This window comes from Sylvia atricapilla, chromosome 2 (assembly GCF_009819655.1).
Source record: "Sylvia atricapilla isolate bSylAtr1 chromosome 2, bSylAtr1.pri, whole genome shotgun sequence".
Taxonomy (NCBI): Eukaryota; Metazoa; Chordata; class Aves; order Passeriformes; family Sylviidae; genus Sylvia; species Sylvia atricapilla.
Window position 1 is genome coordinate 38640950 of NC_089141.1, and position 18378 is coordinate 38659327.

Consider the following 18378-nt stretch of genomic DNA (forward strand, 5'->3'; position numbering starts at 1 on the left):
GCTAGCTAGTTATTTGTTTTTTGTATATAAAAATTTCTAGGGAGAAAGGGGTCAGGAAGAGAATCACTACACTTCTTAAAATGACCTGATGTTACTGCATGATGTCCAGTAATTAGTTTTTCTATCATTAATAGCTTTTGCACATGCACAAGTAGGATTGTTTGTCTTGAAGCTTTTTTGTTTTCTCAAAATATTCAACTTGTTAATCATTAGGACTTAACTAAGATTATAAAAATCACTGGTAGAAAGTTGCTTTTTTTTAGGGAATATGTAATTTTACAATTAAAAGTTATAGATTTATCATTAATAATACTCTGAGGGGATATAAATTACAATCGGTGGATAACAACTACAGTCAGTTCTCCTGTTTCTTGGAATTTGGCACTCCTTGAAAGATGGAAAAGCTTTTGAGAAATCTCTCTCTTAAATTTAAGATTTAAATTTAAGAACAGCAGGCTTTTAAAGTTTTGAAGTATGAATTCTGAATTTGTTTGCAGAAAGTAAGGTGTTTCTTCATTTACTCATAGTAGCTTTCTTTTGTATTACGTATCAAAATAGTTTTACTGTAGAAATGTGAGGATTGGCTGCATGTGATGGGAAAAGCAAAGAGTGAGAAAGGCAGGATAACTTTTAAATGAGACAAGCTTAAATATTCAGACACATCGAAATATTATTGGAAACAGACTTTTGGACCAATTTCCTTTTGCAACCACACATATGCTTTTCCATCATCCTCATATTTTAGGAGTGTGAGTGGAAAATAAGTGTATTACTCTTAAATGCAAAGAATAGGCCTATATCTTTATCACATTTTTTTGTATTCACCTATGTCCTCAACAGTGGGGTGTTTTTGTTTGGTTTGGTTTGGGGGGGTGGGGTTGTTTGTTGAAGGTAGGGGATGCTTGTTTTTTTTTGTTGTTTGTTTGTTGGGGGTTTTTTTTGTGGTTTTAGTTTTCTGGGGTTTTGTTTTTGTTCTTTTGTAAAAAGATTGTGGCAGTTAAGTATACTTTGAAACTTGGGGAAGATTATTTTATAATAAATGTCTGCTTAAAAAGATACTATTTGCAAAAAATCCCATGTATGTTTATTATGGGAAACCATGAGTATCTGTTGTATGGTTTGTTATTTATGGGGAAAATCCTGCTTACTATTGCTTTTAATAACTAAAGCAGTTCTACTATCTTTAGGTCCAATTCAGAATTGAGCCCTAAAATACTGGAACCAACAAGAGTGGTTTTATAATGAGGCATATTTTGGCACCTGTTTTTTCTTTTAATTTAAGTTAGCTGTGATACTTGGTCAAGTGCTTTACTTGGGAATGTTTTGTTTTTCAGGATGGGAAGAAGAAGTTTGACAAGGAAAGTGAGAAATATTATTCCATCTTAGAGAAGCACTTAAATTTGTCAGCCAAGAAGAAGGAATCTCATTTGCAAGATGTAAGAACTGGACACACACTTACCTATTTCACATTTGCATAGAAATGATGATAACAAACTGATTCTCTTCAAGACATGCTGTATTTTATTAATGTGAAATTGTGGTAGTTTCTGGAAGTCATGCTTGTTGTGATTATAAATTCTTGCCTGGGATAGGAGTTAAATATTTGAAGAAAGCAGTATTCTATGTTTGCAACTTTATGTATTTCAAGTACAGCTAATATGTATTGGTTGCAACAATGGAATTAGACTAGTACAATAAAAGCGTGAGTTTTATTTGCTATATGTGGAATGTTGGAAAGCCGTTTAATTGCTTTAAGTTCACTATATAGATATTAACTGATGAAATTGCACTTCCATTTTGCATAAATTCTAATCCAGAAGACTGAACTGAGATAATTTTAATGATGATCTTTTCTTCTTCTTTTTCCTCTTTTTCATTTTATTCTGAGATTGTGGCACCTGAAATTGCCCTGAAATTGTATCTTGAACTTCAGCTTTGAAGAGTCTGTAGAGCTAATTCTTTTCTGTTAAAAAACCAAGATCATGAAGGCTCCTAGTTTAACAGGACGATTCCAGGGCTTTTCACTATGCTGGTAAAAGTGAATATGACTTGTTTTTGCAGAAAATTATGATAAACCCAGCAACACAATATCAATGACACTCTGGGAATTGTGCCAAAAGTAGTTTAAAATAATTTTGATGGGATTACTGTTGGCTTGGTGGCTCTTAAATAATGGGGGTAAGTTTGCAGATGAAATTTTCACCAAGGGTGTGACCATCACTCAATCACATAGTAGGATTTTTTTGGTGTTTACCAATACTATAATTAAAATAAAATAAGACTTAGAAATTAAAAATTTCTAATAATATCTATATGCCTGAATTGCTATTGCTGTCTATATAATAATCAGTCTAGATAAGACATTATTATATTGGATTGTTTAATTTTTCCATTTGTATGTCAGAGCTTTCACTTTTCCCAAATATTTTATATATTGATTAAGAAGTAGTTCTCTTAGAGGCTAAGCCCCAGCTTAAAATAAAAATAAATTCTTACCAAATTGTGGGAAAGTGAACTTAAACACTAATTTGCTCTAGAACAGAAACAAAATAAAATAAATAAAATATTTTACTCTTGAGGCACGAGAATAATTACAGTCTAAAAGCAGCAACTGAAGAGCAAAGTAACAACTGTGAATCTAATAAACTATGGTAGAAAAACAATGGATTTGGCTCATGTCTATGAACTGATGGAAAACCAGAATAATTTTTTCCAGTGTGTCCTTAAGTAACATATCTGGATTTAAAATCTTATAACTGAGGCTGAGATTTTCTGATTCCTAGATGCCTCCCTTGTAAAGGGTAAAGGGCATTCCTCACTTTTCTACAGCTGTAGGTGTGCTGAATCAGCAGCATACACCCACCATAAGTAGAAGGTACAATAGCAAATCAGTACCAAAATTGTTAACCTGGGAGACTTTTGGCCTGTGTCTGTATTGTAAGTAAAAGGAGGCCAAGCTCTGTTCATGACCTGAAATCCAAGATAAATGTTGACTTGCATCCTGAGCGGTTTGGGTGAGCTCCATATATAGCCTGTATCTCCAGAGTGGAGTTTGTTGGAGCCTCCCACAGCAGAGCACAAGCAAAGAACCAAGCAGTGCTGGCAGCTGGGACTTTGGTGCCCAGAGTAGGAGGTGGGAAGTCCATGCTTCAAGCCAACATCATGCTTTCAGGGAGGTGGAAATACCATTTTTTGACTGCTGCATGGGAAAAATACTATTTCCTTGAATTGATGAGGTTTCTTGATACCTAATTACATTATGTGGGTTAAAGAGTACTGGGATGAGCAAAAATCTTGTACTCTGTTGGGTCCTTTTACATATCTCACTTGAGTGCAATTGAGACCACCTTAATTGGGCATCTGAAGTTTGATGGTTGAAACATATTCTGTAGAGAGTAGTTTGCATATATTCACCTAACTGAAATATATTGGATATTTTAAGAGCCTGCAAGACTGCTGGTGCAGTTTACACAGGTGACTGGCTTTTTTCCTTTAGCATCAAAATGAAACTTCATAGTAGCATCTTTTCACTGCCTACAGAAGCCTAGAGTAGAGGAGAAAATGGGCAGAATTGAGTGATGTGAGAAATCTAATCAGCTTCTGATTTCCTTTCTCTGAAATCTGTTCCAGAATCAGTCTCCAAGCTTATATGAAGTTCTGGTATATATATTGAGGTGATAGCCTACATCAATGAAAATATTACTCACTATAACTGTATATTATACAGGTAGAAACTCAAAATCATATCCATCAGTTCTCTTTATTTTTTACATGCAGTTTGAAGTCACAGAAAAACATGTAATTACTTTCAGTTTTTGAAACTTCTAAGATCACTTTCGAAGCAATTCTTACAAATCTGTCTCCTTTGATGTTAACACAAATTCATAAGCTTCTGCAGAATATATATTTGAGGAATTCTGATTTAGTCCCTGTTCACTGGTGGTGATTATGGCCCTAAAACCTAATTGAGATGGCACTTGGTTGTTGTAAGTATTACAAATGCAACCTGCTTAAATGTTGTTCAGAGTAGGGATGGATTTAATTACATGTTCAAATACTTTTTCTGAAGCAAAGCCTAAAAGAGACAGTTTCTAAAACGATGTTTCATTATTTATGTACAATTAAATGAGAGAGCTGAGGTCTGTTTCAAGGGCTTATTGATGGCATTTGTGTGAGCAAGGCATTTCTGGATCATCCCAAAGTGGTGGCAACTGCTTCTGTTCAGCTGTGTAGCACTGGCTTTGCGATAGATTATTTCTGTGGAGTAAAACTAATAACAGGGGAAACAGTAGCCAAACACAATATATGAATGGCAAATGGAAGAGTTAATTTTGAGGTAGAGTGGTTCATTATTGGGATGTTGAGTGCTTGATTTCAGCTTCATGTTATTAGTTTACTGAATTTTTTCTTTTTTTTTGATTGACCTGGGAAGGAAATGCTGGTACTGAATGATTAGAAACATATCCTTGAGGCCCATGTGTTGAAGTAGCGTTAGAAAACTGGGCTAGGGAGGTGGATCAATATTGTTAAGAGCCTGTACAGCCAAGTCACAATAGTAGCTTGTCCTTGAGTAGAGAAGCAATCTTAATTATATATGGTGCTATTGATGGCCAAATCCTGCCTGAAGGAAAACACTGACTTTTTGCTTTTGTATTGTTGAAAGTACTAAATCTCTTTTATGATATGTTTGCTGGTTTATAGTTTGTTGTCAAGGGAAGACAACATCAAGCTTTCCCAATTTCCCTGCATTTGTTATTTTTAATGCTTGAATCTAACTTGAGAGTATACAGAAATGTCCTTCTATATTTTAACTAACAAACATTAAAAATAAGTGGAATGATCTTATTCATGTTGTTAATCTGTGGTAATATTTTGACCAAAGAGCAAAATCTAACTAATACAGCCCAAAAGGGATTTGCTTGAGAAAATGATTTATTACAAAGAAGGATGAATTAAATTGGAATCTGCATGTCTTCTTTAAACATTATCTGCGTGCTACAATGCTTGTCTGTTAGTTCCCTCTCCTGTGGCTTGTTTAAATTGAGGATAAAAGCTTATTACTCTTAATGAACTGATAAGAGTTAATTCTTTAGCTATTTAGGCAGAAGACACTGTTCTGATACTGGATCTCCATGTTAGGGGGGGTATTAGTCAGGCATTTCTGACACGTATTGCCTTGTAGTTCTGTCGTTTGAAAATTGAAACTTGAAATACATTTGATTTGTGAGGTTAGGGTCTTAAATATGTTTACATTCCAAAAACATATGACTCATGGTATAAAATAATAAGTTGCAAGATGACATTGTTAAAGCCAGCCTATTTAAGAAAGAAAATACATTTTTGGGAAGATATTTGAACCAGAGAGATAGATGCAATTTCAGTGCATATGATACTTAAATATTTCAGTAGAAATAATTATCTTTTTGTCTGTCCTTGATTCCTATGCTGCTCATTTCTATTTCCTTTTCTAAACTTACATATACCAAGTACCTGCTGCCACTTTTCTTTCCCTTCAGGCTCTCCTAAAAACTAGAATATTAAAGAGCAAAAAGAAAGAAGAAACCAAAAAAAGAGCAAGTAAAAGGCACAGGCTGAAATGGTTAACTTCTTAAACTTGCATTTAGCTTTTTAAAGTAGGTATTCTAATTTTCAGAAATAAAACTGGACTCTAATAAACTTTTAAAGTAATCTTATGGAAAATATGTTTTTTATTGACATAACCTGTTTTTAAAGCAATAATGAGACTAAACTAATGTTGTCCATACTTTATTTTCTCTTGTAGGCAGATACACAGATTGACAGAGAACATCAGAACTTTTATGAAGCATCATTAGAATATGTTTTTAAAATCCAAGAAGTACAAGAGAAAAAGAAATTTGAATTTGTAGAACCTGTAAGTTTTATGTTTTATTTTCTTTAGAATGCATGCATATGAAGCTGAAAATTGAATTTAAAATATCAATTTTTTGCTCCCTTTTTAACTTTTGAATGCAGATTCTTTGTGTATAGACAGATCTTGGCCTGGGCACTTTCCATGTTTATTGAAGGATTATGTAAGACTTTAGTATCTACTGTGAAGTGAAATGTCTGATGACTTGACGTGTGTGTAACATTTTAATGGGACATCATGTAATGTTGTGTCTGTGCAGCACATAATCGATGTTTCCTAATACTATGATTTAATGGCTTAAATTTTGAGCCAGTTTTTTAATTTAAGTATTTTGGATAGGCAGTATACACAGACATTGTACTGAGTTACACATGAAGTAAAGCGAAAAATCAGTTTTTCTGTAGGATAGGTAAGTTGGTCTTTCTGTTGAGTCATTTCCCTTTAGTTTACTTTGCACATAAAGGAAAACATATGTCAACATGCTGTTAAAGAGTAAGATACAGTCATGTTTCAGTGTCCATATTTAAGTCTGGGACTTCATTCTGGACTGTGTTTCCATCCCCCACTCTAACTTTCTTCTGCATCAGTCAGTACCAAAAACAGCTTCAGTATGATATGCTAGCATATTTCTGTGGCCAAGCAGCAGTATTATTGCTGTTCATGTCATACAGACAGGCCTAGTTTGCCAATTGCCTAATGTAGTTAGTACCTATAGCCCTTGGCAGAGAACTTGCAGTGCCATGTGTCCCTTCCCATTAAGCACACTGAGCACAGCAGAGCGCTGCTTGTCTAAGGGGAACATGACATGTATAACTTTGTCTCAACACCATCTCCCAGCTTCCTTGTAACTACTGCAGCAGAACTCTTGACTGTGAAATGGATTGAATTACATCTCTAACACCCCATGTCACCAAGAAGAGCTTCTCAGATGCCTTCTTTCCATGAGATGAGAGCACATTGTGTAGTGAATGTTTGACATTGATGCAAACTAATGAACCTGGATTCGGCAAGCAGTACTTACAGAAATCCTATCTTTATGGCATACAGCTGCCAAATGTTAGAGACTAAAACTTTGCTCAGATTCCTAAATAAGAACATTTTTCTACCTGTCACAGATTAATCCAGCGTGTGTCTCACTGTCTCCTTCTGCAAAACTCTCACATCCTGGAAAAATCTAGCAATCTTGACCTAGCTCTGACCCTACTATAGGAGATTTTATGCTCCTTTAATATAATAGAAACTTTCTGTATTGAAAAGACCTTGTATATTGGAAAATACTGTGCAACTGCACATAGTTAAAATAGGTAAAATTTACTTTTGAGTGTCTCAGCTCAGTAGACATTCCAGCCCAGTATGACATAATTGATGTTTCAGGAGTTAGGTACAGGAAATACTCTGGTAACTGGGTAATGATAGGCCTTGAAAGTAATGTCTTCTGACTTTGGGTGTGAATTTATTTATAATCAATCTGCATATAGATGGAGCTTAAATTATAACATCAGTTATAAAATTTTGCATCTTCAAAACTCTTAATTTTTGTTTGTAATCTGTTGCCTGCAGCATCCTGAAGTAAGCGCATTTGCTAAAACCCATAAGGCAAAATATGCCTTATGGGAAAAAGTAAATTAAAACACAGATGAGCAATACCATGAGATTAAAAAAACAAAACAAAAGAAAAACCCTAAACAAACAAAAATCCAAAGACTTCAAAATAGGCTTTCTAAAATTCATGTTTATGTAAGTGATGTTGAAAGTTTGAGCGTGTGTTCATCATGAGATGAAAGGTCTAGATAAGGACAAAGCTTAACACTTTAAAATCAAGTATCAAAAGAATTGCCATGTTGTTAATTTTCTTCTGTGTGCTCAATGAATGTGTGTATGGCAGAAGATGCCTGGTGGTGTGTCTATGTGGACATTCCTCCTCAAGAGCTCTGATGGTTGTGGGTCATTCTACTGTATGTGCTGCCTGTGCCTCTGATTTATCAGCACAGTGTCACGTTTTCAAATAATTCTCAGTATGACATCTTGCTAACAGACTGGCTGAAGGAAAATTTAACAAAATAAATCTGTTAGTGCAGTGAAGGAGGAAACTGTGATGCCTGTGCAAAAGAATAAGTTTGTGACATGGGAATAGAACTTGAAAAGCAAATGATCTGTCGAACATCCTTTCAAGACCTTCAGTTTTTCTATACCTAAGGATAATGACTATCTGAGAACCAGAGTGGGAGAAGTAACCTAGCAAAAATTGCCAGGTGGGTTGCAGCTGGAACAGTGGAAGTCAGTAAAAGTGGAGTGTGTTCTCTCCTGGAAGAAACTTGGGAAAGATTTTAAGGTACAGATGTTAATGACTCATACAGTGAATAGAAGATTATAATATTTAGAGTAGACTTTTGCAGCTGCTTCTCAGGCCCTGGGTTTCTCTTTGTTCTCTGCATCTTGACCAAAGTGGTTGCTAATGTGTACTACTGTGAGTAACTGACATATTCCTATTTGCAATCATCCTGGGTCTTGATTTTTTTCCAAGAAAAAAAACCCTCATGTTTTCTTACAGATAATGGATTTAAACTTCTTCTGAAAGACAAATTAGTGTTCAAATTTACAGCTGGATAAACAATAAAACAAAATAAGTGGCAGTAATCTGTCTTGCTAGCTTTTCTCTTGTGATCCCAAAGAGGCTAGTCCAAGCTAGCAGTGGTTTCTCAGGGTGTTACGCTTGTTAAAACAATGCAAACACCTTCCTAAAGTTCTGATTTGTCCTTTGGTGATGCTAGGACTTCTTGTCCTGTAGAAATCAGGGCACAAAGTTCATAAGCAGTAAACTATCTGAAATGTGAGGGGTGGTCAGTCTAAATGTTTATTTAAAGAGAAGAAAAAAAGAACAGACCACCAAAAAACACTGCCTCTAATTGCATGCATTTCCATGAGACTTCACAGTAAACACTAAATTTGAAAATTTGAATTTCCATTTCTTGCATTTTCTACATTATTAACTATGTTCACTTTAATCTGAAGAATAAGTGCCATCTTCTTATAAATAAAATGAAAACAGGGAGACAGGGACTTTGGGCTGATGTGCTGCAGGTCAAAGGTTAAATTCCTTCCCTATCCGAAACCTAAGTACAGTCTTCTTCCTGTGAGAATGAAACGACCAGGCAGTCTTGAGGTCAGCAGCTCTACATAAAAATAAATAAAGTCTCAAGAAATAGCTGGATTTTGTTTCGGGTTCTGTGTTGAAGTCTTCATGGCTCTGGTGTGGTGAGTAGCTCTGTATTGAAGAGTTCAGACCTCAGTCTTTACTGATGTGACTGATTAGGTACTCAGAATGAGGTAATTATAAGACAATTATTAGAATGAAAAATTGTTGATATGAAAGCATCAGGCATTGTTTGTGATGTTTAATGAAATAAACTACCTCTTTATGTGTGAATACCACTTTGAAATACATTCTGAAAATTTTCTTTGAAAGGAAAAGGAGCTGATTTTCTATTCCTGTTCTTAATTTTTTTTTTGTGTTCTATTTAATATTATTAATTTTTTTAAAGTTATGAACCTGCCTTTAACAGCAGTCCTACATCTAATGCTAGCAAAAAAGAAAACCCCACTATCAGCATAAGCCTAGGGCAAAAAACCTTGGCTTTTAAATCTCTTCCATACAATACTCTGGCTGTACATGTTTTAATGGAAGTGATTCTGGAGATGCCTTAGTAGCACAGGCCCACTGGCACAGGGAATTTTCTGGTTCCTGTTTTTCCACTGCTAGTGACATGTACATTGAAGTGAATACATCTTCAGTGTCACATATCAGCACAGAGCTTAAATATGCTGATCTAGGACTTGCATGATACTTTTCTTTTATTCCTGTATTTCTGAGTGCTCAGAGAGTGTTTAACCAGGAAAGCCTCAAGGCCAGATCTCTGCAATGCACAACTGTCAGAATACCTGAGAAGTACTTTAACTAAAATGAATTCAGATTTTTCTCAGTGGTTTTTTTGGGTTGTGGTTTGTTTCTTTCTTTTCTTTTTCCCTTTTTTTTTTTTTTTTTTTTTTTTTTTTCCCCCTGCAGTTGTATTTTTGCTTTCTGATAAATTCAGCTTTGCTGCCATCTTGTGTTAAATATTTTCCTTGGTATTTCTCAGTGTACTCTGTAAAAGTGTTTTATATGATGTAAAACGTTTTTCTTCAAATATTGAAACTGAAATTTATACAGTTTATTCTCCTGAAATGCTCTTTAAACTGATGTTTAAAAGTCAAGCATAAGCTAACAAAGCGAAATTTTGTCCCACTAGTTCTTTGTTCTAATTTTGGTGATCTGGCTAAGTGTTACTCCTGCACTGTCTCTTCAGCTGAAAGGAGTGGGTTTAGCAGCAGGCTCCTGATTGCAAATTATATTGCAAATTAATTATATTAATCCACACATTCTTTTGACTGGACCAAGTCAAAGTAAGCACAGAAGTTGTTGTGCTGTGACACCTGAAGGAGTTGTAGTTGGGGACACTGATGAGTAACTAAATCTAGAATGTGAGAATGGGGTTCACATAACTGGAGCCAAAGCAGAGCTTTAGTTGTAATTTGCATATTTTTTACTTTATTCATGAAAAGGAAGATTCATTTTCTTTCTTTTCCTTTAACTAGTTATTTCCAGAATTACAGAATTAGAATTAGGATTATAGTCTAGAATTGCAGAAAATTATAGAGCTCTTTCTAGCTGTTTGCACAATTGGAAGTTTTAAAGATAAACTGTTCTATTTGGATCTTCCTCAGAAATACTTGAATAATCAGTTGAATAATAATAGTTTTAGGGTCTGGTCCTTAGCTGAGGTGCTGATTTCAGCTGGACAGATGAATCATGTTAAACTGAGATTGATTTATACAAGGTGTGGAGCCCTCCCCTTGAGACTGCATTGCCTTCCTTGTTTGATGGCGGAATATGGTTCAAAAATTCACATTCTCTTGTAGAGACCCCCACAAAAACTTGCTTTTATGTCAAAGAATCTGCTCAGTTCTTCAGGCTCCATGACAGGCTTACTGGTAGCCATGGGCTTGGGCCATCTCTGCCTGAGGCCAGGGTTTCATCTGATCCTGCAATTCCAGTAAAAACCAAGGTCAGAGTCCTTCTCCCAGCCATGCCTTGTATTTGTGCCCGCACTGATGGTCTCTTCACCTCCAGCTGCTTTAATTTACTAATGCAACAAAAGAGCCAGCAGGTAAACAGGCTCTCAATAGTCTCGTGGAGAATAATGGGCGAGAAGAAGCAGAACAAGTTAGCTGCAATTCTTCCAGTAGGGCTGAGAGTAAATTTAAAGAAAATATAAACACAGTAAAAAATCCATCTTTACGCTATTCCACTTACAGTAATCTATGCTAGTGGTAACACACAGCAAACATATTAAATATGAACAATGTCATTTTTGTTGCCTGAGTCTAGACTACTTCAGTAGTCAATGAAGAGAGAGAAATGTTTCCATTGGATCATTCATCCCATCCTGAGAGAGAAGTCTGAAAAAGGGAAAAGATGTATGCTCTGGAATATCTGTGGTTCTTTACTGAGTCAGAAGACAGCCTGGACAGCCAGTTACTTAGCCCAGATGATAATGGTGTAATATACCAAGGCAAATCTTATTTATTGTTAAAACTTCTGTTATTGTAAATCCAAATTAATTTATCTTTTTTTTTCTGCTCTCCTTTTTCTTTTTCTTTTTTCTTTTTCTTTTTTTTTTTTTTTTTTTTTTAATTTTGCAAGCTAAATTATATATACAAGGAAAGATGTCCATGATAAGAAATGAAATGCTTGTTGTTTAACTGCGGGTAGGGTGACTTATGGCAATGTCAAAACCCTTTTAAAATTTAAAGCAGAATAAGTTAGAAGGCTGTTAAAACTAAGAGATGGCAGGAATGCATTAATCCAAGAGCTAAAATCTAGTTGCACCATTTACTACTTGAACATTGTTTTAAAGCAAACTTAAAAAAAGACTTTTCAACTGGATATATGCAGATGACAGTGGTTCTGTTGGAGTCAATCATAGACATACCAGATAGAGTTTGCATTTGATTCAGAGCAGGAAGAAATAGTTTGAGTTTCTTATGTTGTGCTAACCTATTCAAAACATAGTTTCTAGAGTCTTGTTTGTGGAAAGTAGGTTACAGCCCAAGAAATTACTATGAAGAAAGTGAAAAAATACTTTTAAGAAAAAACACTTGAACTCTGAAATTTTAAACTTGGAAAATGTTTACAAGCAAAGACTACAGCTGAAATACTGGATAAAATTACTAGGACATATAGTAATAATTAAATTATTATGGCAAATGCAACTTCATGACACAAAAGTGTGTATAACATTTTTCTATCTTAAGGTCTCATCATGGATTCCTTCTCAGTAAAACTTTGCTTTTGAGTGTGAACGCACAGAGTGTTCCTGGAGTTAAAAATGTATAATGCTTCTCAATTTTACCTTTTCAGCTCTTGGCCTTTCTTCAAGGATTATTTACATTTTACCATGAAGGATATGAACTGGCGCAGGAGTTTGCACCATACAAGCAGCAACTGCAGTTCAATTTGCAGAATGTAAGCATTATTTGTATTTACATAATTTAACTTTTTTAATTTGCCAATTTCAGTTCAGGATATTAAAGTAGACTTACAGCACTTTATTGAAATTCTTAATCTTGCAATGTTTTAGTAAGCTGGAATCAAATTCATATACAAATAGGTAAAATTATTTGTATAAGGCTAATGTAATTAAGATTCCTGACAACAAATAATTTTGGATAGTAAATGTATGATTTCCAGATCAAAACCTCGGGAGCAAGAACTAGAAAAACAGGACAGCAGCCAAGTTGTTATTAGAAAACATAGTGGTCCAGATTGATTTAAACTTGTATAAAAACTTTCTTGAGAACAAGGCTGGTCTTCTGGACTAAGTGGAGGTATCAAAAATGCTCCAGCTTGTATAGAATGATACTGTTTGTCCTGCTGTCTGCTAAATTCCACTGTATATAAAAATACTTGGGAAGCCATTCTCTGGCTGTTCTGCATACTGTTAATCAATAGGTGGGATCTTCCTCCATGATAAGCAGCTCTCAAGAGCATTAGGTTTCACCAGAGAGAGGATCTCTTTTTTTGTGTAGAGGGTTACACTCAACTGAGCAGATCGATCTTTTGCTGTAAATTGGTTTGGATTTATGAGTCAGAGCCATACAAGAACCCATTTTGGGCACAAACTGCCCAAAAAATTTCATAGCTGTCAGAGATAACTAAAATGCATGTAATCAACATACTTTTCCACTCATCATAACTGCTGTATACAAGTGTATATTTTTTTCATTGTGTAATTCAGATATTACACTTCCTAGGACATGCAAATAAGTAGGTACAAAATATCTATACGCACTTTGCTTTTAAGCAAAGCTTACACACACTGCTTTTAAGGCAAAAAGTGAGCTTCAATATTGGACTACTCCCACATGTTTCCTGAAGAGTGTCATCGAAGTACAGAACAAAAATTTTAGAGTGTTATGTCCATTTCATTCTTTCAAGAAAAGACACATTTTTTGTAGCTCCATCTTGCTTTTTGCATCTCTCGTTCATATATATATATCCCATTTTAAATGCTGCTTGAGGAAATAAGGCTGAACTTCCTGGATGACTAAGTTTTCCTTTTGGATCACAATGCAAATGGGTGTCTGCCTGTAGAGCATCCCAACTACCTGTCCTTTCAAATTTTCTACGTTTTCTACATTGTTTGATACTAAGACACTTTCAAATAATGACACAAGGGGTCAGTGTTGTTGCACAGCAATTTCACTGAAAGAGTGAAAAATGTGCTTGAATCCAGAGATTTACTTCTTTTAATATGGCAAGTTCTGAGAGGAGCATGAACTCACAGCACAGGCCAAAATTGGCATTGTAAGTAATCACGTTTCTTCTATGCATGGCTTTACAGAAGCAAAATTATTACAGAAGTTTTTTTTTCAATTTCAATGATAATTAAGAAATAGTTAAATTTAATGTTTTCTAAATATTATATCAGCACAACTTGAAGTTGTAAATGGATTACAGAGGTAGAGGGATGTGAAGTTAGGCAGAAAGATCAATGTGTTACTGTTTTTTTAATTATATATCACATATACATGAAGATACAGTGGGGATCAGTACATCACTCACCCCTGTTACATAGGAGTATAAATTCTGGCTCCAGATCTTCACACAGCTTCACACAGCCAGCTAAGTTGTCTATGTACGTGTCATTCAGAGAATCACCCAAAATCAGATTGAAGTTAAATGATTTATATAGGTAAAGACAAACTGAGGAGGGGGAGAAGTGCATTCAGCCTGTCTGTAGTGTCAAAAGTACTCCTCTCCATTGCATTATGTGTTCAGGTCTTGAAGAATAGTTGACCTGAACTGCTGTTTCTGTTCTTAAAAATTTCCTACAGGCTAGAGCAGGAGCAGTAACAGCTGTAGAAGAGTAGTAGCAGACTAACAGCACTTAACAGGTCACTGTGTTCTAACATGACCTGTTCTCACTTTAACTGTCTCAAGGGCCAGAGGCATATTTTGTGTGTCCATTTTGCTTTGGTTTTCTGAGATTTGATTCAAAGACCTGGCTGCTTAAAAGTAATAATTAAAAAATAATGGATGGAGACAAGCTCTTAAAATGGGGACATTCCTTCAATGGCATGTCCCTCTTGAAGGTCTCAAAATGACCTCTCTTAAAATTGATCTGAACTGATACTTCTTCTGGAGGACATTGTCTGAAAAGTTCAGATTAGAATTTTACCTCCCTCTGTAATAATGTTTGTCTTCAAGACCAAGATTAAGTATGTTTACCTTTATACTGTTGTGCAACTAATTACACAAATGGCCCATGAAAAAGAGGAAGTGGTCACTGGTGTATAAAGTCCTGAGAGTATCTTTCTGACTAGTGAGGATTCAAGTCCATAGATGACTCTGTGGAAACATTACAAAAATCTTTATTATTTTCTTTGACCTATAGGAACAGAGTGTTCAATATCTGATATTTAATCAGTCAAAGCTCTGACATCTCACAATTATTCTCTTCTGCTATCCCATGCTAGATGCATGGAGGGAAACCCTAGCCTCACTCACTGTATTCCCTAAGAAAAAGTAGCCATTTATATACATATAGATATAAGAAAATACTGAAAACCCACCTTAGTCCCATGATTGTTTGCTTTCTTACATGCCTGGTTACACGTAATATTTAGGACAGACACACTTCTTCCATGCTTTTGGCATAGTTCTGCCACTTGTGAGCTGTGTCTTACCTCCCATTTTTTTATCCTTAACTGTGGTGTTTGCCAAGTCAAAACTTGTTCATGACAGTGCCAGTAACCTGACTGTTCTGAGCAGCAGCACCTGTGGTATTACTGAAGATATGGATACATAGAAAATTTGTCTCTTTCATGTGTGTAGAAACTGCAGCTGTCTGGACGCATTAGCCTGGCTTTAACCCAAACTGGTGTTTTCTGCTCTGAACTTAAAGTGCTTCGGTTTGCCATACTACTTCAGGTTTAGGGCTAAGCTGTCAGCAGCTTCTAGTTTAGCCAGGCATCTGAGAATCGCAGAGCGTACAGAGCAAAAGCATGTATCTGTCTGCAAAATACTGTGTAAGCATACCTAAAGATACGAAATGACCTCCTGGCTGAGGTTAGGGACCTGCTGGAAGAGGAATGGTGCTATTCTCAGCAATGTTTTCCTTACATTTGTATGCCCAAGATGAATTCTTCATTACTGTGTAATTTATCTTTATTGCAATTTCTTTTCCTTTTCCCTCCTTTTCTTTCTCTGGAAAATGCTTTTGTTCGTCTCCAATACAGTCTCCTTCGCATAATTTTTAATTAGTTGTTCATTGTTATTTTAGTTATGTACATGCAATAATGTGGGTTTTTGTTTGTTTCCTTTTCTGGATGTTAGACTCGGAATAACTTCGAAAGCACTAGGCAGGAAGTGGAGAGACTCATGCAAAGAATGAAATCAGCCAACCAAGATTACAGGCCACCAAGTCAATGGACAATGGAAGGCTATCTCTATGTGCAGGAGAAACGTAAGTACAACAAGGAAGGTCCGTGCTGTTGTTTGCCCTAGTGGTTGACTGGTAGCCAGCTCTGCTCTGGCTGGCTGCCCTGCACCTTGCTGCAAACTCCCAGCACCCTGCCTTGGCTCCCTTCTGTTTCCTGTCTTTTCCCTGCCTGAACAGGGCCTTCAGTTCAGCCATCAGGAGCACCTTGTACCAGAGACCTCCACTGACCCAGCCATCTTAAATGAACATGTGCTTAATGGAAATCAAAAATGGAAGAAAAGGTCATCTAAGTACCTTCTTACCATAGTTAGCCACAGCCAGTTTTATCCTCAGTAGCGCTTCAAGTTTTAAGAACGTAGTCTATTTTTTAATTGATTAATAATCATGAAAGAAATCTGTGTTAAGTGGAAATTACACTGAGCTGTGCTAATGGGGGAGGGAGAAAAGGAGCAAAGCACCAGGCACATGCTGTGCTTCTTTAAATAATGAGAGGCCAGCTTGACATCTTCTTACTGAAAAGAAATTTTTATTCTGGAGTAACAGGGTGTGTAATCACTGTGTAGTGGGAAAGGTACTAGTTGTATAATTCCTTGTTGTGCAAGTTTACTTGCCTGCAACCCTTATCATATAGGTTCTTGTCTAATGGTGAGCAACTAGGTAAAAGGTTTGCTATTCTTGAGAGTAAATTCTGTATATATTTATTACTGGTATGCCTGGTGGTAAATACAGGGCTTTTTTTAAAAATAGCGCTAGGCCATAAATTGTTTTCTTTCAGATGGATGGCCAAGAGTAACAAGGTTAAAGTTGCAACACACGTGTCTGGCTACAATTTTCTAATGAAAAAAGATGACTTCTTAATTAATCTAAAGCTCCTTTGAGAGTGCTCATTTGTCTTAATCTTATCATTATCTATGCTAAAAGAGATAATGAATTGCCATCAGAGGAAAAATTGATTCCAAATAATTACAGATTTTGTTATGTTAAGTGAAAATAACTTAAAATATAGGAGCAGAACAGCTAACTTCTGAGGGTATGTAACCATTTGAATTTTCTATTCATGACATTACTTTCTTCAAGAACGCAGACAATAGGAGAGCTTTCTTAAAGTCAGTGTAACAGACTGTGTAAATTTCCACAGCTATGTTTCTGGATTGACAGACATCCGACTTACATGACTGATTCAGTCTCTCAATATAACGACCACCTTTGTGGGTATATTGAGAAGGCAAAACCTTTGTATCTATAGTAAAACTACTAGATGTCTTTTTTCAACATTTTTATTTAATTCTTCACATTTAAAAAAGCCCCACAAACACAAACCCATTAAAATACTTTTTTTTTTTTTTTAACTTCTTTCTTTTTGTCTTGGTTCTAGACAGGCCAGGGTTAATTTTTGCAGTAGCCAGGAGTTGGGCATGACTAGGTCCTTACTCAATACCACCTCATCATTTTCTGGGGCTAGGGGAAGGGAACCTTTTGGGTCCCCAAGGTGGCAGAGGGAGTGCTCAGGTACTGTCAGGTGTCTCCATGTGGTGAACACTCACATGTGAATCCTTTGCCTCTTGCACACTCTGATATTAATATTGTTGCTGCTACTGTTTGTTTTCTTATTTCATCGCTGTCTCCAGTAAATTGTTCTTACCTCAACCCTTGATCCTTATGCTTCATGCCTCTAATTCTTCTCTCCAACTCACCACAGGGGAGAAGAGAGGGGAAGGATGGGGGAGGGAATGAGCAGTGCATGGTTTAGAGTGTTTTGCTAGGAGCACTGAATTGGGGAATACCATTCCTTAACCATAACCAATTTTAAAAACTGTTAATAGGTCCATACATACTGTAGCTTGAAAAAATCAGTATCATGTTTTTCCCATGAGTAACTCTCATTGAAGAATCCAGGAGCTTGTGCTACTCTTTGCTTTGAACTTCTCGAAAATATGGGAGATTTTATCTGTACTTCTAGGATGTGAAGAGAATTCTGGAAATTGTAGGAGAATTCACTCCATGTCCTCACAGCAAAGAACACATAATAAATGCCTGTATAAATATAAACTGCATTAGTGTGAACCAAGTTTAAAACACCACTGAGCTTGAGCTTGGGATGGTTTTGTGTTTAGATTCACTAAAGGTTCTCAGCAGTGCCTGAACAAAGCTGTGGGTAATCCAGCAGTGAAAATATCTGCATCAAAGATCCTATACTTGGGGTACAATTCAGTAGTGTGATGGGACCTCTCCAGGATAAGGCACACATCCACGTACTTGGGGATTGCTGTAGATCTCACCTGTGGCTATCTAAATTGAAGACAAGTGAATCCCTGAGTACAGTACAATGTATTGGTATTGCGAGCATGTGCAAGTGTCAGTTTGTGAACGTGTTCAGTTCTGCACCACTGTTACACCCAGCCCTTCCCCAGCAGGACTCCCTTCAAGGCAGAAAAGGCCAATATTTCT

The 18378-nt window shown here is 36.1% G+C and overlaps 2 protein-coding genes across 3 annotated transcripts in view; one reads left to right on the forward strand and one right to left on the reverse strand.

Moving 5' to 3' along the window:
- The window catches only part of ANGPTL5 (angiopoietin like 5), a 510199-nt gene that overhangs the window by 165618 nt on the left and 326203 nt on the right, over nucleotides 1-18378 (reverse strand). The window lies entirely within an intron of this gene.
- ARHGAP42 (Rho GTPase activating protein 42) overlaps nucleotides 1-18378 on the forward strand; it is a 146189-nt gene that overhangs the window by 94251 nt on the left and 33560 nt on the right. For both annotated transcript variants that reach the window (XM_066312953.1, XM_066312952.1), the window contains 4 exons: nucleotides 1335-1436; nucleotides 5783-5893; nucleotides 12348-12452; nucleotides 15825-15954. In XM_066312953.1, coding sequence (XP_066169050.1) covers nucleotides 1335-1436; nucleotides 5783-5893; nucleotides 12348-12452; nucleotides 15825-15954 — 448 coding nt within the window. The remainder of the gene's footprint in view (nucleotides 1-1334; nucleotides 1437-5782; nucleotides 5894-12347; nucleotides 12453-15824; nucleotides 15955-18378) is intronic.